The following is a 22,500-nucleotide window of genomic DNA, read 5'->3' as shown; positions in this document are numbered from 1 at the left end:
GGTGGTTGTTTCGATTTAAAGCAATTTAAGATAACAATATTAATTAATAAAATTAATATCAGTGATAATAATGGTAATAATAATCATACCTCGACGATCTGTTGGAGAGGAACAAGGAAGAGAATTGATGACGAAGGGGGAAGTATATTTCAGCAAAAACACCAACAGGAGTTGGTTTCTCTTCTGTTTGGGATGTCTTGGGGCGGGTTTTTCGGGGTTTCCTTTCAATAATTCGCTTTTCTAATCACCTCAGCTAGCCAAGGAATGTTGTCGAAGAACAGTAAAAGCGAGTGTATATATTATATATACATATAGACGTGTATAAACAAGGCAATAATAAGAGGAGGCGAGAGTTCGCCGCCAACATAACACTGCCATTACAGCAGCTACACTCACTGAGTCTGCGCATTGAAGACCTCCTCCCCGTTTCCACGTCTCGTCTGTCATCTCGTGAAATCTCCTCTCGTCCACTCTCGCTACATTTCCGCCCTCCGCTGCGAGAAGAACTAGCTGTTACCTTGGTGACCTGCAAACATTTTTTACCTTTCACTTTTTCACTGAAGTAAAAGACTAAAGTTATCGGACCGCGGTTATGCTGGGGCACCGCTTTGGAAATTTTTAGTCGGAACACAGTACTTTCTTTCTTTATTTTTTTTTCAGGATGCCACTTATTCTATCGGTATCTTTTTGCTGAACCGCTAACTTACGAGGACGTAAATAAACTAACACTAAATGTCAAGCGGTGGTGTGAAACGAACTCACACACAGACACTGCGTGACATCTCGGGCAAGTTTTTTTTTCTGCTATATCCTCGAACCGATCAATGTCTTGTAAGTGGATTTGGTAAACGGAAACTGTAAAAAGCCCATCGTATATATGTGTGTGTGTGTGTGTTTGTTTGTCCCCCACTACTGCTTCACAATTGGTGTTGGTGTGTTTATGTACCCGTAACATAGCGGTTCAGCAAAAGCGGACGATAGAAGAAGTACTAGGCTTTAAAAATAAGTCCTGTGGTCGATTTGTTCGACGAAAATCCTTCAAGGCGGTGCCCCAGCATGGACGCTGTCAAATGACTAAAACAGGTAAAAAAAAAAGATACGACGGGCTTCTTTCAGTTTCCGTCTCCCAATTCACTCACAAGGCTTTATATATATAATCAATTCAAACAAGAAAAAACAACAACGCGAGGACGTGGAATAAGTACAGTGTTTATTGGACGCTCAGGAAAGGAAAGAAAAGAAAGAGGATTTCACATTTCGAGCGGAGCTCATTATCAGAAATACAGAAAAAGTCCACAGAAGGGAAGACGCAGAAAGAAAATCGCCAACGATACACAAACGGTGACATTGAAATTAAATAGAGGCTCCTAACCATCCGGCCGGCCGGCCAGCCAGCAAGTCGTGACGGTCGTGGACATTTCTTTGTCTTTGCCACGCCCTCCTTGGCGCCACATAACACGTGGTGCCCTGGGCGACTGCCCGAGTTGCTGGTACCTTGAGTAGGCCTTGCTACAAAGTACAGCCCAATGTTTGAATATTACTTTATATGTATGTGTGTGCGCGTGTTTGTGTTTGTGTGTGTGTCTATGCGTATGCGTGTGTCTGCGTACGCGTACGTTTACGTTCTCGTCAACAAAAAAGACCAATGGAATGAACGACCAGACTTTAATATAAGAAATACTGGCGTCGATTTGTTCATTTAGAAAAAAAAAAAAAAAAAACAGAAAAAAAATTTCAAGTCGGTGCTACAAGCAAAAGATAAAACAAAGTTAATAAACATCATCAACAAACCGGTCTAACCTGCTAGAAATAACAGCGAAATCTCCTTTCTATCACATCTTGCCAACTTAACAAACAAACAAATAAATGAATAAGTAAATATATAAATAAATAAATGGTAGATTGGTGAATGCATGAAGAAAGATGTGGTAGGCACGGATGGCACGCTTTTAATGGAAAGGTTCGTCGAACAGGATATGCGTTAATGGCAATTAGTGTAAGGGAGATAACTCAAGTAATGATATTTAAACTGTTTCCATGATTGATGCTGTTTAGTTCAAAAAGCGTTCTAAACGTGGCCATCTCACCTGTTAGTTTCTTTTATTAGGAATATATAAGGATTCGATGTCTATTTTATCTCATTTATGACGATATTACGTTCTACAAATTAATGTCGTTAGAAGGAATTTTACAATGACGTTGTGTGAATATATGCATATATATATAATGTGTGTGTGTGTGAGTTTCAGTTTTTTGGACTGAGGCCATGCTGGGGCACTGCCTTGCGGAAGAATTTTGGTGGAACGAATTGAATCGACCCCAGTACTTATTATTTTTCTTTTTTAAGTCTGGTCTGTTTTGTTGAACTGCTAGTTCATGGAGATGTAAAAACATTGGTTGTCAAGTTGTGGTGGGGATAAAATCGGACACAAAGACACACACACACACATATATATATATATAAAATATGAGTATATGCATATATATGTACATGTATGTACATACCTTCATCTACATGTATATATAGATGCATATCTGGGTACATGACGTTGCAAAAAAACATGGACAAAATGATAAACAAGGTACAGAAAACACACAGGCCACATAGAGAACGTTTCCTTCATCACCTGCCGGGCTTCTTTTAGTTTCCGTCAACCAAATCGACTCACAAAGTTTTGGTCAATCTAAGGCTGTAATTAAAGACATTTGTCCAAAGTACCACACACACATATATATATATATATATATACATACATACATATATATGGTGCTCCAGCATGACCACAGTCAAATGATTGCAAAAGAATAAAAGACATGTATATATGTACGTGCATAGGTATGTATGTATGAATTGTGTGTATGTGTGCATGTCTGTATTTATGTATATGTGTATATATATGAGTATGTATGTTTGATAGTATATATGTATGTATATATGTATGTGTGTATGTATGTATGTATTTATGTTTGTATGTATGTACGTATGTCTATCTGTCTGCCTGTATGTATGTGTGTGTGTACGCATATCTATATATAACAAATGCATGTGTTTATGTATGTAAGTATATATGTATGTATATAAGTATGTGTGTGTGTGTTTATAAGAGAGACAGTGAGGGAAAGAGAGAGAAAGAATCTGTGGCTCTCCTTTTACATGCTTACATTACAACAGATTGGACACTGTTGAAGCCATCAAATGGTCAGACAATCATAGTGGAGGAGGTGGGGGGTGTTTAACCAAGCATTGTTTGGAATCAATGTACAACCAATACCTCTAATCAATATATAATGAGTTAGCACAAAAATCAATATTGTGGAACCGTTTTAACTGACATAAAATTTGAAATCAATATTTCATCACCACATCTGAATTAAAATAATAATAATAATGATAATAACAATAATAGACGATGATGATGATGATGATAATAATAATAATAACAATAATAATAATAATAATAAAAATGATAATAATGATAATACTAATAATGATGATGATGATGATGATGATGATAATGATGATGATAATGATGATAATAATAATGATAATAATAATAATAATGATGATGATGATAATAATAATAATAATAATAATAATAATAATAGGGCCTTACCGAGGCAATGATTAGTGACCAAGACCTTTGGAGATATCCTTTGCTTGAGAAGACCCGACAAGCCAAGTGAGACAATAATCCGTGACCTATGCCAGTGGGTGTAACCAGCCCACTTATGAGTACCCCTCATTCACTGGACAATAAACTTTGCTTGCGAAGACCTATTGAGGTAAGTGAAATTAAAACCAAAATCGCTGACGTAGCCGATGACAGTACCGCCTGGTTGGCACTCGTGCCAGTGGAGCATTAAAAGCAGCATCCGAGTGTGATCGTTGCCAGGGCCACTGATTGGCTCCCATGCCAGTGGCACGTAAAAAAGCACCATTCGAGCATGATCGTTGCCAGTGTCGCCTAACTGGCACATCAAAAAGCAACATTTGAGCGTGGTTGTTGCCAGTGCCGCCGGACTGGCTGCCATGCAGGTGACACATAAAAAAACACCTTTTGAGCGTGGTCATTGCCTGAAGCACCTGACTGGCCCTTGTGCCAGCGGCACTTAAAAGCACCCACTACACTCTCGGAGTGGTTGGCATTAGGAAGGGCATCCAGCTGTAGAAACTCCGCTAGATCAGACTGGAGCCTGGTGCAGCATCCAGGCTTGCCAGTCCCTAGTCAAACCGTCCAACCCATGCCAACAAGGAAAGTGGACCTTAAACAACGGTGATGATGATGAATAAACCTTTCTATTATAGGCACAAGGCCTGAAATTTGAGGGGAGGGGATAGTCGATGACATCGACCCCAGTACTTGACTGGTGCTTAACTTATTGACTCCCCCCCCTCTACCGAAAGGGTGAAAGGCAAAGTTGACAGATGAAATGCCGCTAAGCATTTTTACCTGTGTGCTAACGGTTCAGCCAGCTCTCTACCTTAATAATAATAATAATAATAATAACAATAATAATAATAATAATAATATGTATGTGTGTATGATGGTGGTGGTGGTGATGGTGATAATATAGATGATGATGACGATGATGGTGATGGTGGTGGTGGATGTGAATAATTTAATGTTTTTTTCTCATTGAAAGAAACACATTATCACCACAGTCCTCATTGGACAGCATTATCATCATCACCATCACCGTCACCACAACTACAAAGAGCATCCATCATCATCATCAGCATCACAGTATTTAGGTGAACCCTATCAGCATCGAATCTACAAAAACATGAAGGAGCCAGAAATTAAATTTAATCTGAAGAAGAAACATTAAAAAGTTAACTGGAAATAATTGTGTTGGAGACAAATCGGGCTGAATGCTGGCTGGTTTGGCTGGCTGGTTGGTTGGTTTGGCTGTCTGGCTGCCTGGTTGGCTGGTTGGTTAGGCTGCCTAGCTGGGATGCCAGGTGATTGGCTGGCTGGCTCGTTTGGCTGCCTGGCTGGGCCGCCGGCTGATTGGCTGGCTGGCTGGTTTGGCTGCCTGGCTGGCTGGCTGGTTGGTTGGTTGGTTGATTCGGCTGTCTGGCTGCCTGGCTGGGCGGCCGGCTAGCTGGCAGGCTGGTTGGCTGGATGGTTCGTTTGGCGGGCTGGCTTGTTAACTTACTGGCTGATTGACTGGTTGGTTTGGCTGGCCATCTGGCTGGCTGGTTACTCCCCTGTAGTTACTTCCCTTTAAATCTATTAGTAGTTGTCTCCCTTAGATACATATACTATCATCGAGTTATTTCTCTTGAATTTTCGTCTAGTTTTCTGAAATCTATTCTTTTCGTGCGTATATCGTTTTTTTTCGTTGTATTTTCATAAATCACAAACGTGCGATATTGAATAAATATTGATTTCAAATTTTGGCACAAGGCCAGTAATTTCAAGGAAAAGAGTAAACCCTCCACTGGTATTTATGTGTTTCTCTGGTACTTATTTTATCGACCACGAAAGGACGAAAGGCAAAGTCGACCTCGGCGGAATTCGAACGAAATGCCGCTAAGCATTTTGCCCAGCGTACTAACGATGTTATTTTGTACTCTAGGTATAAGGCCCAAAATTTTGGGGAAGGGGCCAGTCGATTAGATTGACCTCAGTACGCAACTGGTACTTAATTTAACGACCCCGTAAGGATGAAAGGCAAAGTCAACCTTGGTGGAATTTGAACTCAGAACGTAAAGACAGACGAAATACCACTAAGCATTTCGCTCAGCGTGCTAACGATATTGCCAGCTCATTGTCTTACATACTGAATAAATATTTAAAAAGAAAAAAGAAACAGGCGCAAGAGTGGCTTGCTTCCCAACCACATGGTTGTAGGTTCACTCTGAGATTGACAAAAATCCTTGTGAGTGGATTTGGTAGACGGATACTGAAAGAAGCCTGTCAAATATTTATATATATATATATATATATATATATATATATATATAATTCCGAAAGGGAGTTTTTGCCTACTCATTATCGGGATAATTTCAGTTAATCAAAGTGTTTTCTCCTGTTTGCTTCTTTTTTTTTTTAAATCACTATTCTTGATGATCAGAAGAAATCCTAATGTATTTAAATATACTGTCACCTTCACCACCACTACCACCATCGCTGCTGCCGCCACCACCACTGACATCACCGCCATCCTCACCCCCCCCCCCCCACCGCCGCCGCCACTGCCACCACAACCATCACCACCACTATCGACATCACCTTACTCCCATGATCACAAGTACCACTGCTACTACCACTACCACCACCAACACCACCACCGTCACCACCACACTACATTAAATTGTACTACGCCACATATATCATAGCACAGTAAACACCATGCCACACAACACCACACCATACTGCACCACCCCGGGGCCACCACAGCTATTTCCTATCCATATGTGTTAAGACAGTGGTAACATTGTTTTCAGTGAAAATAAGCAGGATTTAGAAAAAAGGATTAAAAAACAAACAAAAAGGGGTTAACAAAACAAAAACAAAAAAGAAGAAATATAGTAAAACACAAATATAAAAAAAATATAATTTAAGGCTTGGTTTGGATTTAGCAAATTTAAGGACCCCAGCCCCAAACTTCCTTACTGACTCCTTTGGTATAAAGGACCACTAATATTTCTACATGGTTCCTTGGTTATTTATCTTACCCTAATGTGTACTGATGACTCTCTGTTTATTTAGGGAGATACCAAACGAGGGGGAGGGCGTTTTTCCATTTTGTCCACTTGTTTCAAAGAAGAGGGAATAGAAATTTAAATTAAAGTATACTCTTTAATTTGTTTCAGTGGTTTGAGTGCGGCCATGCTGGAGCACCACCTTTACTCGAACAAACCGACGTTGCAAGACTTATTCTTTGTAAGCCTAATACTTATTCTACCATTCTCATTGCCAAATCTTTAAGTTACAGGGACATAAACACACCACCATCAGTATATATATATATATATATATATATATATATATATATATATATATATATATAATTTTTCTCGTCTGGCCGTAAAGCCTTTTCTGTTTGTTTTCCTGTCTTGTTTTTTGTCCGCCACTACATTCCTCCATGGCAAGATTTAATTTGCGTATACAAATTTAATCTGCAGTTCATAGGATGAGCCGTTTTAACGATGCGTCCTACCCAAGCTCTTCGAAACGCCGGTGTTAAAACGTGGGTAGCTGATGAAGTAGAATGTTCTCTATCTGGCTTGTGTGTTTTCTCGTCTACGTTTTGTTTGCAATGTCCTGTACCCAGATATGCACCTATACATACAGGTGGATGTCGGTATGCACATACCTGTACGTATATATGCATATACTCATTTACTATTTGTTTTATATATATATATATATATTGCCTATCTTTATTTACATTATTTACATTACTTATTTACAAGTGATGGATATTTGTCCTCATCTTGTTTGTTGTTAACACAACGTTTCAGCTGATATACCCTCCGACATTTATCAGGTGTCTTGGGGAAATTTCGAACCTGGGTTCTCATTCCTAAGGTATTTTTCGATGTTGTTGTTATTATTATTATTATTCAGGTCACTGCCTGGAATCAAACCTAAAGTAAAATGTTTTGTTAATAAGACACATTGTATATGCATACGTGTGTGTCTTGACTAATGAAAAGGTTGCAAGACGCAATGAAAATTTTAGGAAAATAAGAATAAGGAATAAGTGGAAATTTTACCGGTGAGTGTGTTAAATTATAAGGCACAAAAAGAAAAAGACTCTCCCCAGACACAACAGAATATGCTTCAACACGCGAACTCACATAAATAATCTTGCAAATCAAATCACAAAACGAAATATATCTATATCTATCTACACACACAGACACACACACACACACACACACATATATATATATATATATATATATATATATATATATATGTATGTATGTATATATATAAATCTATTTATATATATAAATAGATAGATAGATAGATAGATAGATAGATAAATCAATAGATAGATAGGTATGTGTGTGAGTGGTTATGTCTGTTTGTATCTCCTTGTCTTGACATCACGATAGATGTAAACAAGCATGTACAGTCTCCCTTATTTCTAATCTGCCTTGAAAAATATGCCCAATCATTATTTCTCTAATCTGTAACCCAATGCTCACCCCCATTACGTGTTGGCTGCCTTCTTTCCTTTAAACTTAATCATTATTTCACTTGAATGATTTCTTCATTCCTCACCATTTTTTTTCTTTAACATCTTTATATCAGAGAAAGACATCACTCCAACTGGCATTCTAGAAATTCCAACAGTGTTCTACTCTAGATTTTTTTTTTACTTAACCCTTCCTGACTCCAAACCATCTCAGATCACTCCTAATTCTGTGATAAAAACTTCCTGAGTAAAGGGATCGGCATTAAAGCATTCTATCAAAATATTGTATCAGCTTATGTTCCAAGAATCAGTTATTTTGCTGATTTCTTTTTCATTTTCAAAATTAATTGAAATAAAAACTCTTTCAACAGAAATATCTTTTCTTTTACTTTTATTTTCTTTTACTTGTTTCAGTCATTTGACTGCGGCCATGCTGGAGCACCGCCTTTATTCGAGCAAATCGACCCCAGGACTTATTCTTTGGAAGCCTAGTACTTATCTTATCAGTCTCTTTTGCTGAACCGCTAAGTTACAGGGACGTAAACACACCACCATTGGTTGTCAAGCGATGCTGGGGGGGGGGGGGACAAACACAGACACACAAACACACATACATATACATATATATATACATATATGCGACGGGCTTCTCTCAGTTTCCGTCTACCAAATCCACTCACGAGGCTTTGGTCAGCCCGAGGCTATAGTAGAAGACACATGCCCAAGGTGCCACGCAGTGGGACTGAACCCGGAACCATGTGGTTGGTAAGCAAGCTACATACCGCACAGCCACTCCTGTGCCTATATATATATATATATATATATATATATATATATATATATATATATATATATATATATATATATATATATATATATATATATATATATATATATATATATATATATATATATATATATATATATATATATATATATATATATATATATATATATATATATATATATATATAAATATATATATATATATATATATAACAGGTTATATTGCAGAAAAGAAACAAAAAAAAAGGGGCTGACTTCAGTGAAAAAGGGTTTCGTCAAATGGTAAGTAACCACAACAAGTTACAGCACCACATTTGCAGGGTTTCAATTTACTACTACTACTACTACTGCTGCTGCTTTTGTTTTCAGCATCTGTATTTTGTTTTTGTTTTATGGAGTTTGTTCCATGACCGCCATAATGAAACGAGAGTTCTTCCCCAGAATTTACATCCCGGAGTGCAAAGAGGCTTAACTTTGGTACGGCATTTGAAACCCTCACTGCCGTCATCCATAAGTTTGGTTCACAAGAATGGTTCATAAATCTGCTGATATTACCGAAATAAGTTGGATCGACACAAGTTTGTACAAGTTTATCTCCGTAATGTTCTTTCAAGACAAGAATGTAGTTCATTTGAGTTTGCTGTTCAATCAAACTCGTACGCTGTTTGGCTTCGTTATCACTAATGACTTCGCCGGCGTACTCACTAACGAAGGAACCTCTGGGAATAAATTCTAAAGTACGCAAGCCGAACCCTTTGTCAGGTGAGGCTGAAAATACTTCTGTTTTGAAGCGAATGCCATGCTGAACTAATTGGTTGGAGCAGTTGGAACTGCAAGAACAATCTTGGTGACATTCATAAATTGGTGAAGAGAGTTCTGATTCAGATGATGTTACTGTGGAAGGAAAATATTGCTGTTGAATTCTTTGGTCTTCTGTGTATGCAGCGCCGCCAGATATCTGTATACAAGAACAACTGCTTGGTTTGCAGATGACTTGCTCACATGTGCAGCCTCTAAATTGAGTCTCAAAGTCTTCCATTTGACATCCTCGTCCAGGAATGTTTTGTCTTACGTACTGAAAAGGAAGAAGAAGAAAAAAGAAGGATGTTGAAATAAATTCATACAAGATACCATTTTGAGCTTTGATATAAATTTATGTTAGGAAATGGATCTGAGAAGGAAATACAACTCTTTACTCTTTTACTTGTTTCAGTCATTTGACTGCGGCCATGCTGGAGCACCGCCTTTATAGTCGAGCAAATCGAACCCGGGACTTATTCTTTGTAAGCCTAGTACTTATTCTATCGGTCTCTTTTGCCAAACCGCTAAGTGACATGAACATAAACACACCAGCATCGTTTGTCAAGCAATGCTAGGGGGACAAACACAGACACACAAACACACACATATACATATATATATATATATATATATATATATATATATATATATACATATATATGACGGGCTTCTTTCAGTTTCCGTCTACCAAATCCACTCACAAGGCTTTGGTCGACCAGAGGCTATAGTAGAAGATGTCTCGCAGTGGGACTGAACCCGGAACCATGTGGTTGGTAAGCAAGCTACTTACCACACAGCCACTCCTGCGCCTAAATAACTTTCATCATCATCATTATCATCGTCATCGCTTAGCGTCCGCTTTCCATGCTAGCATGGGTTGGACGATTTGACTGAGGACTGGTGAACCAGATGGCTTGTCAAATTTAATAGCACGCCGGACGAAATGCTAAGTGGTATTTCGCCCGTCAATACGTTCTGAATTCAAATTCTGCCAAGGTTGACTTTGCCTTTCATCCTTTTGGGGTTCGATAAAATAAGTACCAGTTGAACACTGGGGTTGATGTAATTGACAAATCCCCACTTCCCCCCAAGTTGCCGTTGTGTCACAAAATTGGAAATAACTATAATTATTATTATAAAACTTCTACAAGTTTTGGACTCACAGACAGACATGCACTTCATAAAAGAAAAGGAAAGAAAAAAATTTGAAATAAAAAAAGAAAAAAAAAAGCCCAAAAAATGCTTGAAATATTTTTAGAATTCTTCATTTTCTCAAAGTTTGCACATTCCAGGAATAATTGTTATTTAACTTTGCTAAATTAATTAAAGAGTTTTTGTTAATTAACTCTTATCAAAATAAAGAAATCTCATAACCATCATTATTGTCATCATCGTCATCACCATCGCTGTTCGCAGTGAGCTGGCAGAATTGTTAGAATGCTAGGTAATATGCTTAATTGCATTTCATCAGGCTTTATGTTCTGAGTTCAATTCCTATCAAGGTCGACTTTGTCATTCACACCCTTTTAGGATCAATAAATCAGGTAACAGTAGAGCACTGGGGTTGATGTAATCGACTAGACCCCCTCCCTCAGAAATTCCAGGCGTTGTGCCTATCATAGAAAGGAGTGCTCAATGCCAGTGCCACCTGACACCATCCAAATGTGGTCAATGCCAGTGACCCCTGACCGGTTCTTGTGCCGGTGGCACGTAAAAAGCACCATCCAAATGTGGTTGATACCAGTGCCCCATGACTGGCTCCCATGCTGGTGGCATGTAGAAAGCACCCAGTACATTCTTGGAGTGGTTGGCATTAGGAAGGGCATCTAGCTGTCCTGCCAACCACTCTTTAGTTTCGTCATCACCATCATCATTATCTCCCATCTTTAACTTTGATTCGTAGGAAGACTTACTGTGTGTAATTTGTATTTCTTTTCAAAAGGGGAAATCTCACTTACCAACAGACTACAACACCTGTTCTATAAGTGGTATCACCTTTGTCTATCAATTTTGTCACTACTATCATAAAAACGATGCCAAAACAGACAACTGGGGTCCAGTGTAGCTCTCCAGCTTTGCCAGCTCCTGTCAAACTGTCCTATCCATGCCAGCATGGAAAGCAGATGCCAAATGATGATGATGATGATGATGATGATGATGATGGCGATATACATTCTGTGGGCATTTGATTAGAATCTCCTTGGAAAGGGTTGCAAGATGAATTCTTCAAGCAAAGCCAACTAGCGAGAGACCTAGCTGCACACCAAGAATGAGATGCTCGGATGACAGCAATAATCTCAGTTGGTCAAGTTTGGGAATCCAGCTGGAGGGTGTAATGACAGGTTCCTCCTGATAATACTCTGTGGAGGAAGTACCCGAGGATTCCACCCCAGTGACTCTCCCAGAAAACAGTGGGCAGAGAAAATGGATGAACGAGCAGATAGATTATTAAAAATAATAATTATAATAATAATGACGAAAACAACACATTTAGTTCGAATATCTTTGGAATAAAATGATAATAAATTTAATAATATTAATTAATGACTATGATAATTTTAACAGGCACAGTCATCGCTGTGTGATTAAGACATCTAACAGGCACAATCATGGCTGTGTGTCATCTACCCAAGCACACCTCACACACCCATCTACTGTTCACTTATAACCCACATTGTGGATGACCTCCCAGCCACCCTGGGACCCACACTGACCATTATAGCCAATCCATCCTCAACCAGAATGTTAAACCGTCAGGAATACTCTTCCAGTCATGAACTTTTACATTGTGTAAACGGCGTCAGTCTTACCATTTTTTAGGATGCATACAAGGCCAGGCGTACTTTTGTCTTCATCTTAACCAAGCCATACATTTATATTACGGAGTGAAAGTAAGGCTTCTTTGGTGTATCAAGAGGTGAAGCCATTCAGTTTGTTTCTTTGAAACTAAATATATGAGCTTAGGAAAAATAGGCATTAAAACCATGAGAATAATGGAGTATGAATTATATGCTGTATGGCTGGAGAAGTTTGCTTTCCAACCATATAGTCTCAGGTACAGTCCCAACATGTGGTGTCTTGTGTAAGTGTCTTTTATGATAGCTCCAGACTGACCAATGCCTTGTAAGTGGATTTTGAAGATGGAAGATGAAAACAGAAAGAATCCCATCGTGTATATATACACAAGTGTGTGTGTATGTGTGTATGTGTGTGTGTATGTGTGTGTGTGTGTGTGTTTGTGTGTGTAAGAGTAAATGTAAGGATAAGCAAGTTAACTTGTTTATATTTACATTTCTCCCTCTATCTGCTCAAGCTTAACCTCTTGAGCACTTTGAAGTGTATTCTATACAGAGAATATCCATCTCTCATCTATAAACTATATATATATATATAATATAAGGAGTGTGCTGCATTACATAAATAATATTTCAAGGATTTGATATAAACATAACAGGCAGAAAATTTGACAAAAACATAACACATGGAAAATTCAGAGCTGATTCCTCATCAGTCAACGTTCAAGAAATCATAACAGTTATAACTATATATAGGTGCAGGCTTGACTGTGTGGTAAGAAGCGTGCTCGCCAACCACATGGTTCCAGGTTCAGTCCTACTGCATGGCTCCTTTAGTCAAACAAATCGACCCCAGAACTTATTCTTTGTAAGACTAGTACTTATTCTATCAGTCTCTTTTGCTGAACAGCTAAGTTACGGGGACGTAAACACACTACCATCGGTTGTCAAGCGATGTTGGGGGGACAAACACAGATACACAAACATATACACAAACACATACATATATATATATATATACACATATATATATATATATATATATATATATATATATATATATACACACACATACATATGTATAACAGGCTTCTTTCAGTTTCCGTCTACCAAATCCACTCACAAGGCTTTGGGTCGGTCCGAGGCTATAGTAGAAGACACTTGCCCAAGGTGCCACGCAGTGGGAATGAACCTGGATCCATGTGGTTGGTAAACAAGCTACTTACCACACAGCCACTCCTGTGCCTAAAATACCGAACTTTAAAAAAATAAATAAATACTGGGGTCAGTCTCTTTGACTGAAACTCTTCGAAGTGGTGCCCCAGCATGGCCACAGCCCAATGATTGAAACACATAAAATAAAAAATAAAAAATTTTAAATAGATATTGTGCATGCATCTTGTTCTACTCCAAACTATTCTCTTCATCAGCTGATGACTGAAAGATCACAAGGATTCTGGCACTTTCTGTCAGTCTTAGAATTGGTACATTTAACCTGAGTAAACAAATCTAAAATTCCTCACTTTACTTCAAACAATTTGGTGAGAAGCAGAACTGTCTGTGTCTCTAAATCTAAATAAAGTATTCCACCAATGGTAAATGTGATCTTAAGCAGCATCTGCCTGTCTGTCTGTCCGTCCGTCCGTCCGTCCGTCCATCCATCCGCCTATGTATGTATGTGTCTGCTTGTCTGTCTATCTATCTGTTTGTCAGTCTGTCTGTCTCTCTGTGTATCTATCGGTCTCTCTCAGACTGTGCTGACCAAAGCCTTGTGAGCGAATTGAGCAGACAGAAACTGAAAGAAGCCCGTTGTATATGCTTATGCATATTGTGGTTGTGTGGTTAGAAGCTAAGCTTGCTTCCCAATAACATGGTTCCGGGTTCAGTGCCACAGTGTGACACCTTGGGCAAATGCCTTCTACTATATCCTCGGTCCGCTCAAAACCTTCTGAGTGAATTTGGCAGACAGAAACTGAAAGAAGTTCATTGTGTGTGTGTGTGTGTGTGTGTGTGTGTGTGTTTGAGTCAGTGTTTGTTGTCCACCACCATTTGACAAAAAGTGTTTGTCAAATCCCCGTAACTTAGCGGTTCATCAAAAATAGAGCAATAGAATAAGTACCTGGCTTAAAAATAAAAAAAAAGTACAGGGGTCAATTTATTTGACTAAGAATTCTTCAAGGCAGTGCCCCGACATGGCCGCAGTCTAATGACTGAAACAATTAAAAGATAAAAAATATAAATTGCAAAAAAGAAATTATAAAAGCATCCAATACTCTGTTGCCCACCCCTTGAAAAAAAAAAAAACATACCCCTTAAACCCCACCACCACCCCAAAAATAAACTCCCTAAAATAAATTCCTTTGAATCTATAAAAAAACCTGAGCTCAATGAGTCAAAGAATTGCTCATTCTTTCAGAAAGAAGAAAGCAGAACCAAAATAGAAGACAGAATTGGTAAGATGAGCCAACAACGGAGTCTCTACAGGGCTGTCTGACATGCTAGAAATAACAGACAATATTTCCCTCAAATTACATCCTACTGTTGTTTTAAAGAAAAAAAAAAGGATGGTACATTACATAATGTTGTCCTAGATACACTGTCTGAAATAGAAGCAAAATCTCTCCCAAAATCATACACTAAAGACTTATAAAAATGATACATTAAATAATGTAATCCTAGGTACACTGTGTCTGAAATAGAAGCTAAATATCCCTCAAATCACACATTACTGTCATAAACAGGAAAGGGAGGACACATTAGAAAATGCATTCCTAGATATACTATGTCTGAAATAGCAGCCAAATCTCCCTCAAATCACACACTCTTGACTTTGAAACAAAAGGATATGTTAACAAATGTACCCCTAAATACACTGTGTCAAGAGTAGCAGCCAAGTCTCTCACTCACAAGTCATACCTTACTGTCATAAATAGGAAAGGAAAGACACATTAGATAATATAGTCCTAGATATACTATGACTGAAATAGCAACAAAATCTTGCTCAAACTGCACACTAGTATTTTTAAAAGGGAAGGACACTTTGGATAAAGTTATTTCAAACATAGTGTATCTAGGACTACATTGTCTAATGTGCTTTTCTTTCACTGTTTAAGACAGTAGGGTGCGACTGAGCAATATTTAGAGCTGCCCTTTCCCTCAGGATGAGTGACCCTTGAGTGTATTACAATGAGGTACATCCTCCTATAGGACTCACCCTCAATTTTTAAAGCTAGTGATGCATGGTTTGAATAGAATTTAGCTTGGCTGCTATTTCTAGCAAACTGACTGACCAGCATATAGGCTCCTGCCACAGGTAAGCAGATTATAATCATCACCAGCACCATCAGCACCACCACCATCACCGCCATCGTTTTATTTCATTGTTCCCTGCTTGCAAAGGTCGGATGGAATTTGCTGGGGGTGGGGTGGTGGAAGAGATTTTTCTATGGCTGGATGCTCTTCCTGTCACCAACCCTTACTGGTTTGCAAGCAAAGTAATGTTTCCTCATGGCCAGACGTATTTTCCACAGGAAACTGGAAGTAAATTGGCATCTTTTGTACGATGGTGATGCTTGTTTGCAACTATTACACGATTACACGATACTAAAACAAGGGTACACACATACACACACACACACACACACACACACACACACAAATACACATAGGCACACATCTAAATGCACACATACACACACTAATACACACATGCACTTATGCACGCACAAATTCATGCACATACATAAATACACACACACAAATACACACACACACCCACACATACACACAGAGAAACTCACGCACACACAAATACACACTCACAAAAAAACACATGCACACACACACACAACAACAACACACCAATGGTTCCACTAATTCCGTACCCTCTCAAGGTCATTTATGCACAATTTGTTCATAATTAGTGCAGATTATTAATTATAAACTCTTGCTTGTGTGATTTCAGTTCTTCGGTTTCAGCAACCTGGAACTTGATACTTCGGTCTCCCTTCCCCCCCCCCCCCCTCGCCCTCTCTCTCTTGTGTAATAGCCACAAATATAAATTGCAAAAAGTAAATAAGTGTTAACATGATTCAGTATTTATATAACATCATCATCATCATCATCGTCATTGTCACCATTATATATATGTGCACATCATATCATCATCATCGTCATCATCATCGTTTAACATCCGTTTTCCATGCTGGCATGGATTGGACGGTTCAACTGGGGTCTGGGAAGCCAGGAGGCTGCACCAGGCCCCAATCTGATCTGGCAGTGTTTCTACAACTGGATGCCCTTCCTAATGCTAACCACTCCGACAGTGTAGTGGATGCTTTTTATGTGCCACCGGCACAGGGGCCAGAGGAGCTGGCATTGACCATGATTGGATGGTGCTTTTTACTTGCCACCAGCACGGAAGCCAGTCAAAGCGGCACTGGCATCGGCCACATTCAGATGGTGCTTTTTACTTGATACTGGTGTGTGTATATGTTTGTGTGTCTGTGTTTGTCCCCTGAACATCACTTGACAACCAATGCTGGTGTCTTTACGTCCCTGCAACTTAGTGGTTCAGCACAAGACACTGATAGAATAAGTACTAGGCTTACAAAGGGGTCGATTTGCTCGGTAAAAGCCACAGTCAAATGACTGAAACAAGTAAAAGAATAAAAGAAAAGGCACAGGTGGTATGAAGTACACACATACACACATAGGGCTTCTTTCAGTTTCCATATGCCATTTCCACTCATAAAGCTTTGGTGCTATGCAGTGGAATTGAACCTGAAATCATGTGGTTGGGAAGCAAGCTCCTTATCCACACTATGCCTGCACCTTAGCAAGCTTCTTATCTACAAAGTCTCTCCTGTGGTTTAAAATGTATATTGTTTCCCTGGTGGGGCATTGAACCTGGTCTTCTGCATGACAGGCGGGGACACTTACCACTGTAAAATATATGCCTGGGCTTGTGTGTGCATGTGTGCTTGCGTGCGTGTGTGTATGTGTGTGTGTGTGTGCATGTGTGTGTGTATGTGTGTGTGTGCATGTGTGCGTGCAACGTGCCTCTGCGTGTGTCTGAGTGTGTGTGCACATGTGTGCATGTGCCTGAGTGTGTGTGTGGTGTGTGTGTGTATGTGTGTGCTTGTGTATGTGTGCATGTGTATGCTTGTGTGTGTGTGTATATGTGTGTGTGTGTATGTATATATGTGTGTGTGTGTGTGCTCGTGTGTGTGTATTTGTTTGTTTTCTCTGGATGGTGGTTTATTGAAATGAATGTCTGCAGGAGTTGGATATGTGTGTGTGTGTGTGTGTCTGGAGGGGGGTAAGATAGTGAGAGAGGAAGGGGTGGGAGGAACATGAAAAGAAAAACAGCAAGCAAAAACAAAAAAAAAACAGAAAGAAAAGAGGAAAATGCAAAAGAAAAAAACAGGAGAGATGCCATGAGATAGAAGGAGAGGGTGACCGATAAGGAGAGAAGGGAGAGAGAGAGAGAGAGAGAGAGAGCGAGAGAGAGAGAGAGAGCGAGAGAGAGAGAGAGAGAGAGAGAGCGAGAGACAGAGAGAGAGAGAGAGAGAGAGAGAGAGAGAGAGAGACAGAGAGATAGAGAGAAAAGAGTAATTAAAATCATGTAATTTCACTGATATAGAATTTGTGAGGTGACCATAAGATAAGAAAATACAGAATTGTAAACTTATTTTATGCGTGTATACATACATACATACATACATACATACATACATACACACACACACACACATGTATATACATATATATATATATATATATATATATATATATATATATATATATATATACAAGAATAAGGGCAGGGAATCGTCAACTAATAATAGAATTAATAATTAACAATTTTGCCAAGTAGTTCAGTATGAAAAAAACCTTTATCGGTAAAACCATTTATCATCATAAATATACAGGGATTAGCAATTGAGTTGCTTCTCCAACATACTGAAAATTTAGAAATAGCAGTCAAAGAACTACTGATTCTAAACTACAAATTTTTCTCTAAAACGGATGGCGATATTTATGGCACACATATATATGTATATGTATATACACACATATATACATATATATATTCAAACGTACATGTGTTGTTTAAGTATCAGAATCTGCTGTTTTTTCCATTCAGGAAAAAAAAAAATATCACTTTAACCCTCCAGAATTTAAATTGGTCATATCCAGCGCAAATATTCTCCCCAGTTTATGTCCAAATCAGATAGATCTGGCATCTTGCACCAACCCTACAATGTCATTCTATAACTAAAGAATCTCATTATCGAAATCTCATCTCAAAGGTACAAGTTAATTAACACATGATCAATTCAGAATAATGTGAATAAATAAGTGAAAGGACAAAGAGGTATAGTGTTAAAAAACACATATAAGCAGAGTTCTGTATATATATATGTAAATGGCGCCTGTGCTGGTGGCACATAAATAGCACTGTTTGAATGTTGGGCCTCACGGAGTCAGTGACCAGTGACCAAGACCTTTGGCGATATACCATATTTGAGAAGATCCAACAAGCCAAGTGAGACCATAGTTGTGACTAATGCTGGTTCTGTGTAACTGGCACCCATTCTGGTGGCATATGAATAGCACCCACTACATTCTTCGAGTGGTTGGCATTTGGAAGGGCATCCAGTTGTAGAGACGTTACCAAATCAGATCAGAACCTGGTGCAACACCCTGGCTCACCAGTTTTCAGTCAAACCGTCCAACCCATGCCTGCATGGAAAAACGGATGTTAAATGATGATGATGATGTTGATTACAATGATGATGATGACAGGCTTCTTTCAGTTTCCATCAACCAAATCTACTCACAAGGCTTTGGTCAGCTTGAGGCTATAATAGAAGACACTCGCCCAAGGTGACACAGAGTGGGACTGAACCCAGAGCGATGTGGTTGGGAAGCAAGCTTGTTGCTACACAGCTATGACTCTGCTTACTTATTTTTATTCGTATTTTTTTTTTTTTTATAAAATTAATTTTTTTCTAAGAAAGAAATTTGTAAAATACCAGAAAAAAATATTTTTAATGATTATGTAATTATGAAAGAAAGAGAAGGAAAAAGAGAGTAAGAGAGTTGGAGAGAGAGGGGGAGAGAGGAGGAGAGATGGGTGAAAGAGAGTAAGAGATACAGAGTGAGCGACAGTGAGGGAGATAGAGAAAAAGAGACAGCGTGAGACAAATAGATAGATAGAGACAGATAATAGATAGAAAGATAGATAAACAGACAAATATATATATATATGCACAGAGAGAGAGAGAGAGAGAAATTATAGGTTTTGCTGATTACAGAGAGATAATGATGGTTATCTTGGTTTAATACCAAGAAATTTCTCTACATTCAATAAATTTTTAATTAGAATGTCTCTGTTTTATTTCATAAACGTAATATTTTACTTGTACACAACTGCATATGTGCACACACACACCCCACCTTGAATCTAAATTTTGTATATGTATATATATATATACATACATACATAATCATCATCATCGTTTAACATCCGCTTTCCATGTTAGCAATGGGTTGGATGATTTGACTAGGAGACTGGCGAAGCAGATGGCTACACCAGACTCCAATCTGATTTGGCAGAGTTTCTACAGCTGGATGCCCTTCCTAATGCCAACCACTCAACTGACTTCGGAAGGATATATTATCTGGTGGGATATGGTATTAGCTCTCAGTTAAGTTCCAGTTAATGGCTAACCACAACGATCAGTATTTAATGCCTGTGTTTTACATTTAGTTGTTAGCCACTCTGTCACATTCTGCTTGATGAACCAGTGTTGGTTTGTTTACATCTCAGCAAATGTGACCAATGGAATAAGCAGGTGACTTTAAAAGAAAAAAAAAATAGGAGGGGGTGAGAGTTGTTCAACTTCAAAAGAAAAAAAAAATGCTTGCTTCAAGGTGGTGCTCCAGCATGGCCACAGTCAAATGACTGAAACAAGTCAGAAGATTAAAACCATGCAATAATCACATGCTGCCATATTCAGAAAAAAAAAAGAAAGAAAAAAAGAAAAGATATAAGGTAATGTTGTGATGGGATGGTCACATTTGGAATACTTTTGGTTATAGGTTTGTTTGTTCCCGATTGACCTGGGGTTAAACAACAACATGAGACACAAACACTTACATATACATGGAAGCACTATTGCACCCTAGTATATACACACACACACACGTACACACACATACATGCACACACACATGCATGCACACACATATGCATGCACACACATACACACACAAACAGGCATACGCAAGTCCATACACACATACACACACACATACATACACCACACACACATAGACACACATGCACAGAACGGCCAAACAGACACAAACATGCATACACACATCCATACACACATACACACACATAAACACACATGTATGTAAATATACGCAATACACACACACCAATATGCACACACACAGACACATATACACACAGATATGTACACACACATACACACACCGACATGCACACACATACACGCATACACATGCACACATGCACACATACACACACACAGACATACATACACACACATGTACACACACAGACACACACATACGCACACATACACACTCACAAAGCTACGATCACACATACATAATGCTACATAAACACACACACACAGACACACATCTACATACACACATGCACACAGCTATGTCAACAGACACATAATACTTCAAACAAGACTTACATATAAACACACACACGCAAGCACACACACACCCACACATACATACACACACACACACATACACATACACCTGTATACATACATACACATGCATACACACACACATGAAGGAAGCGGTGGAGCTTCCATTGAGGAAGACAACTGCAGGAAATGGGGGGGTCGGGGTGAGGATGGGGGTGGTGTGCAATTGTTAGAGTGATTTAACCCTGCCCCTCCCCACCTTTCTCACAGACAGACAGGAAGTTGTGAAAATTGAGCAGGGGTGGAGTAGTGTTGGGTGGCAGTGACGGTGGTGGCAGCGGTGGTCATAGTGTTGGTGATGGCGGTGGTGGTGGTGATGATGATAATGGTGATTGTGTAAGTGGTATTAATATATCTGTGTTGTTGATGTTCTTGGTGATGGTGGTGTTGGTGGTAGTGGTGGTGGCGGTGGTAGTGGTGTTGGTGGTAGTGGTGTTGGTGGTAGTAGTGGTGTTGGTGGTATAGTGGTGGTGGTGGTAACAGCATATATATGTATATGTTGAATGATGAAATGAGTGTTCAACACTGCATTGGTGGGTATATAATATCTTTCTTTGTGAATTGCAGCTACCATTGGTTTCATGTTAAGAAAATTGAGACAAACACCTAGAAAAATTAAGACACTGAGATATTTTCCTTACTTTTCTTAACATGAAACCAATGGTAGCTTTAATTCACAAATATAGAATATATATATATATATATATATATATATATATATATATATATATATATATATATATATACTTCATATTCGAGGCTCTGAAGAAGCTATAAAGTTTTACTCAGGCACTCCACTATGCGTCCACTGAATCCTGTAGCAGAAACAGCCATAAGTTAATGAAAGTCATAAGATAATTGTTTCTTCCTTTATCATCTCAATTTCATATATGGTGTTAAAGAATGATGATGACTAGATATATATATATATATATATATATATATATATATATATATATATATATATATATATATATATATATATATATCACTACCATCCAGGCATACATCATAAACCATACCATCACCACCACCACCACCAACAACAACAACACCCATGCACACACTGCCTATATACATCTGTGTGTGTGTGGGATACACCACTCCAGTTACTAACAGCCCCCACCCACCCACTGTCACCAACCACATCACTGACAATTTTGCCCTTTTTCTGGCCCTGATTAGATGTC

At 38.7% G+C, this 22,500-nt stretch overlaps 2 protein-coding genes across 3 annotated transcripts in view; both read right to left on the bottom strand.

Moving 5' to 3' along the window:
- The window catches only part of LOC106870860 (dnaJ homolog subfamily C member 13), a 95,699-nt gene extending 95,292 nt beyond the window's left edge, over nt 1–407 (bottom strand). For both annotated transcript variants that reach the window (XM_089341581.1, XM_089341585.1), the window contains exon 1: nt 90–407. The gene's annotated coding sequence lies outside the window, so the exon portion shown is untranslated. The remainder of the gene's footprint in view (nt 1–89) is intronic.
- An 8,758-nt stretch (nt 408–9,165) lies between these two features.
- Nucleotides 9,166–22,500, bottom strand: part of LOC106870859 (histone-lysine N-methyltransferase SETMAR) — a 111,910-nt gene continuing 98,575 nt past the window's right edge. The window contains exon 3 of the mRNA XM_089342163.1: nt 9,166–10,021. Coding sequence (XP_089198289.1) covers nt 9,203–10,021 — 819 coding nt within the window. The 3' untranslated portion in view covers nt 9,166–9,202. The remainder of the gene's footprint in view (nt 10,022–22,500) is intronic.

This window comes from Octopus bimaculoides, chromosome 25 (assembly GCF_046866305.1).
Source record: "Octopus bimaculoides isolate indiv1 chromosome 25, ASM4686630v1, whole genome shotgun sequence".
Taxonomy (NCBI): Eukaryota; Metazoa; Mollusca; class Cephalopoda; order Octopoda; family Octopodidae; genus Octopus; species Octopus bimaculoides.
This window is presented reverse-complemented; position numbering and strand designations above follow the sequence as displayed.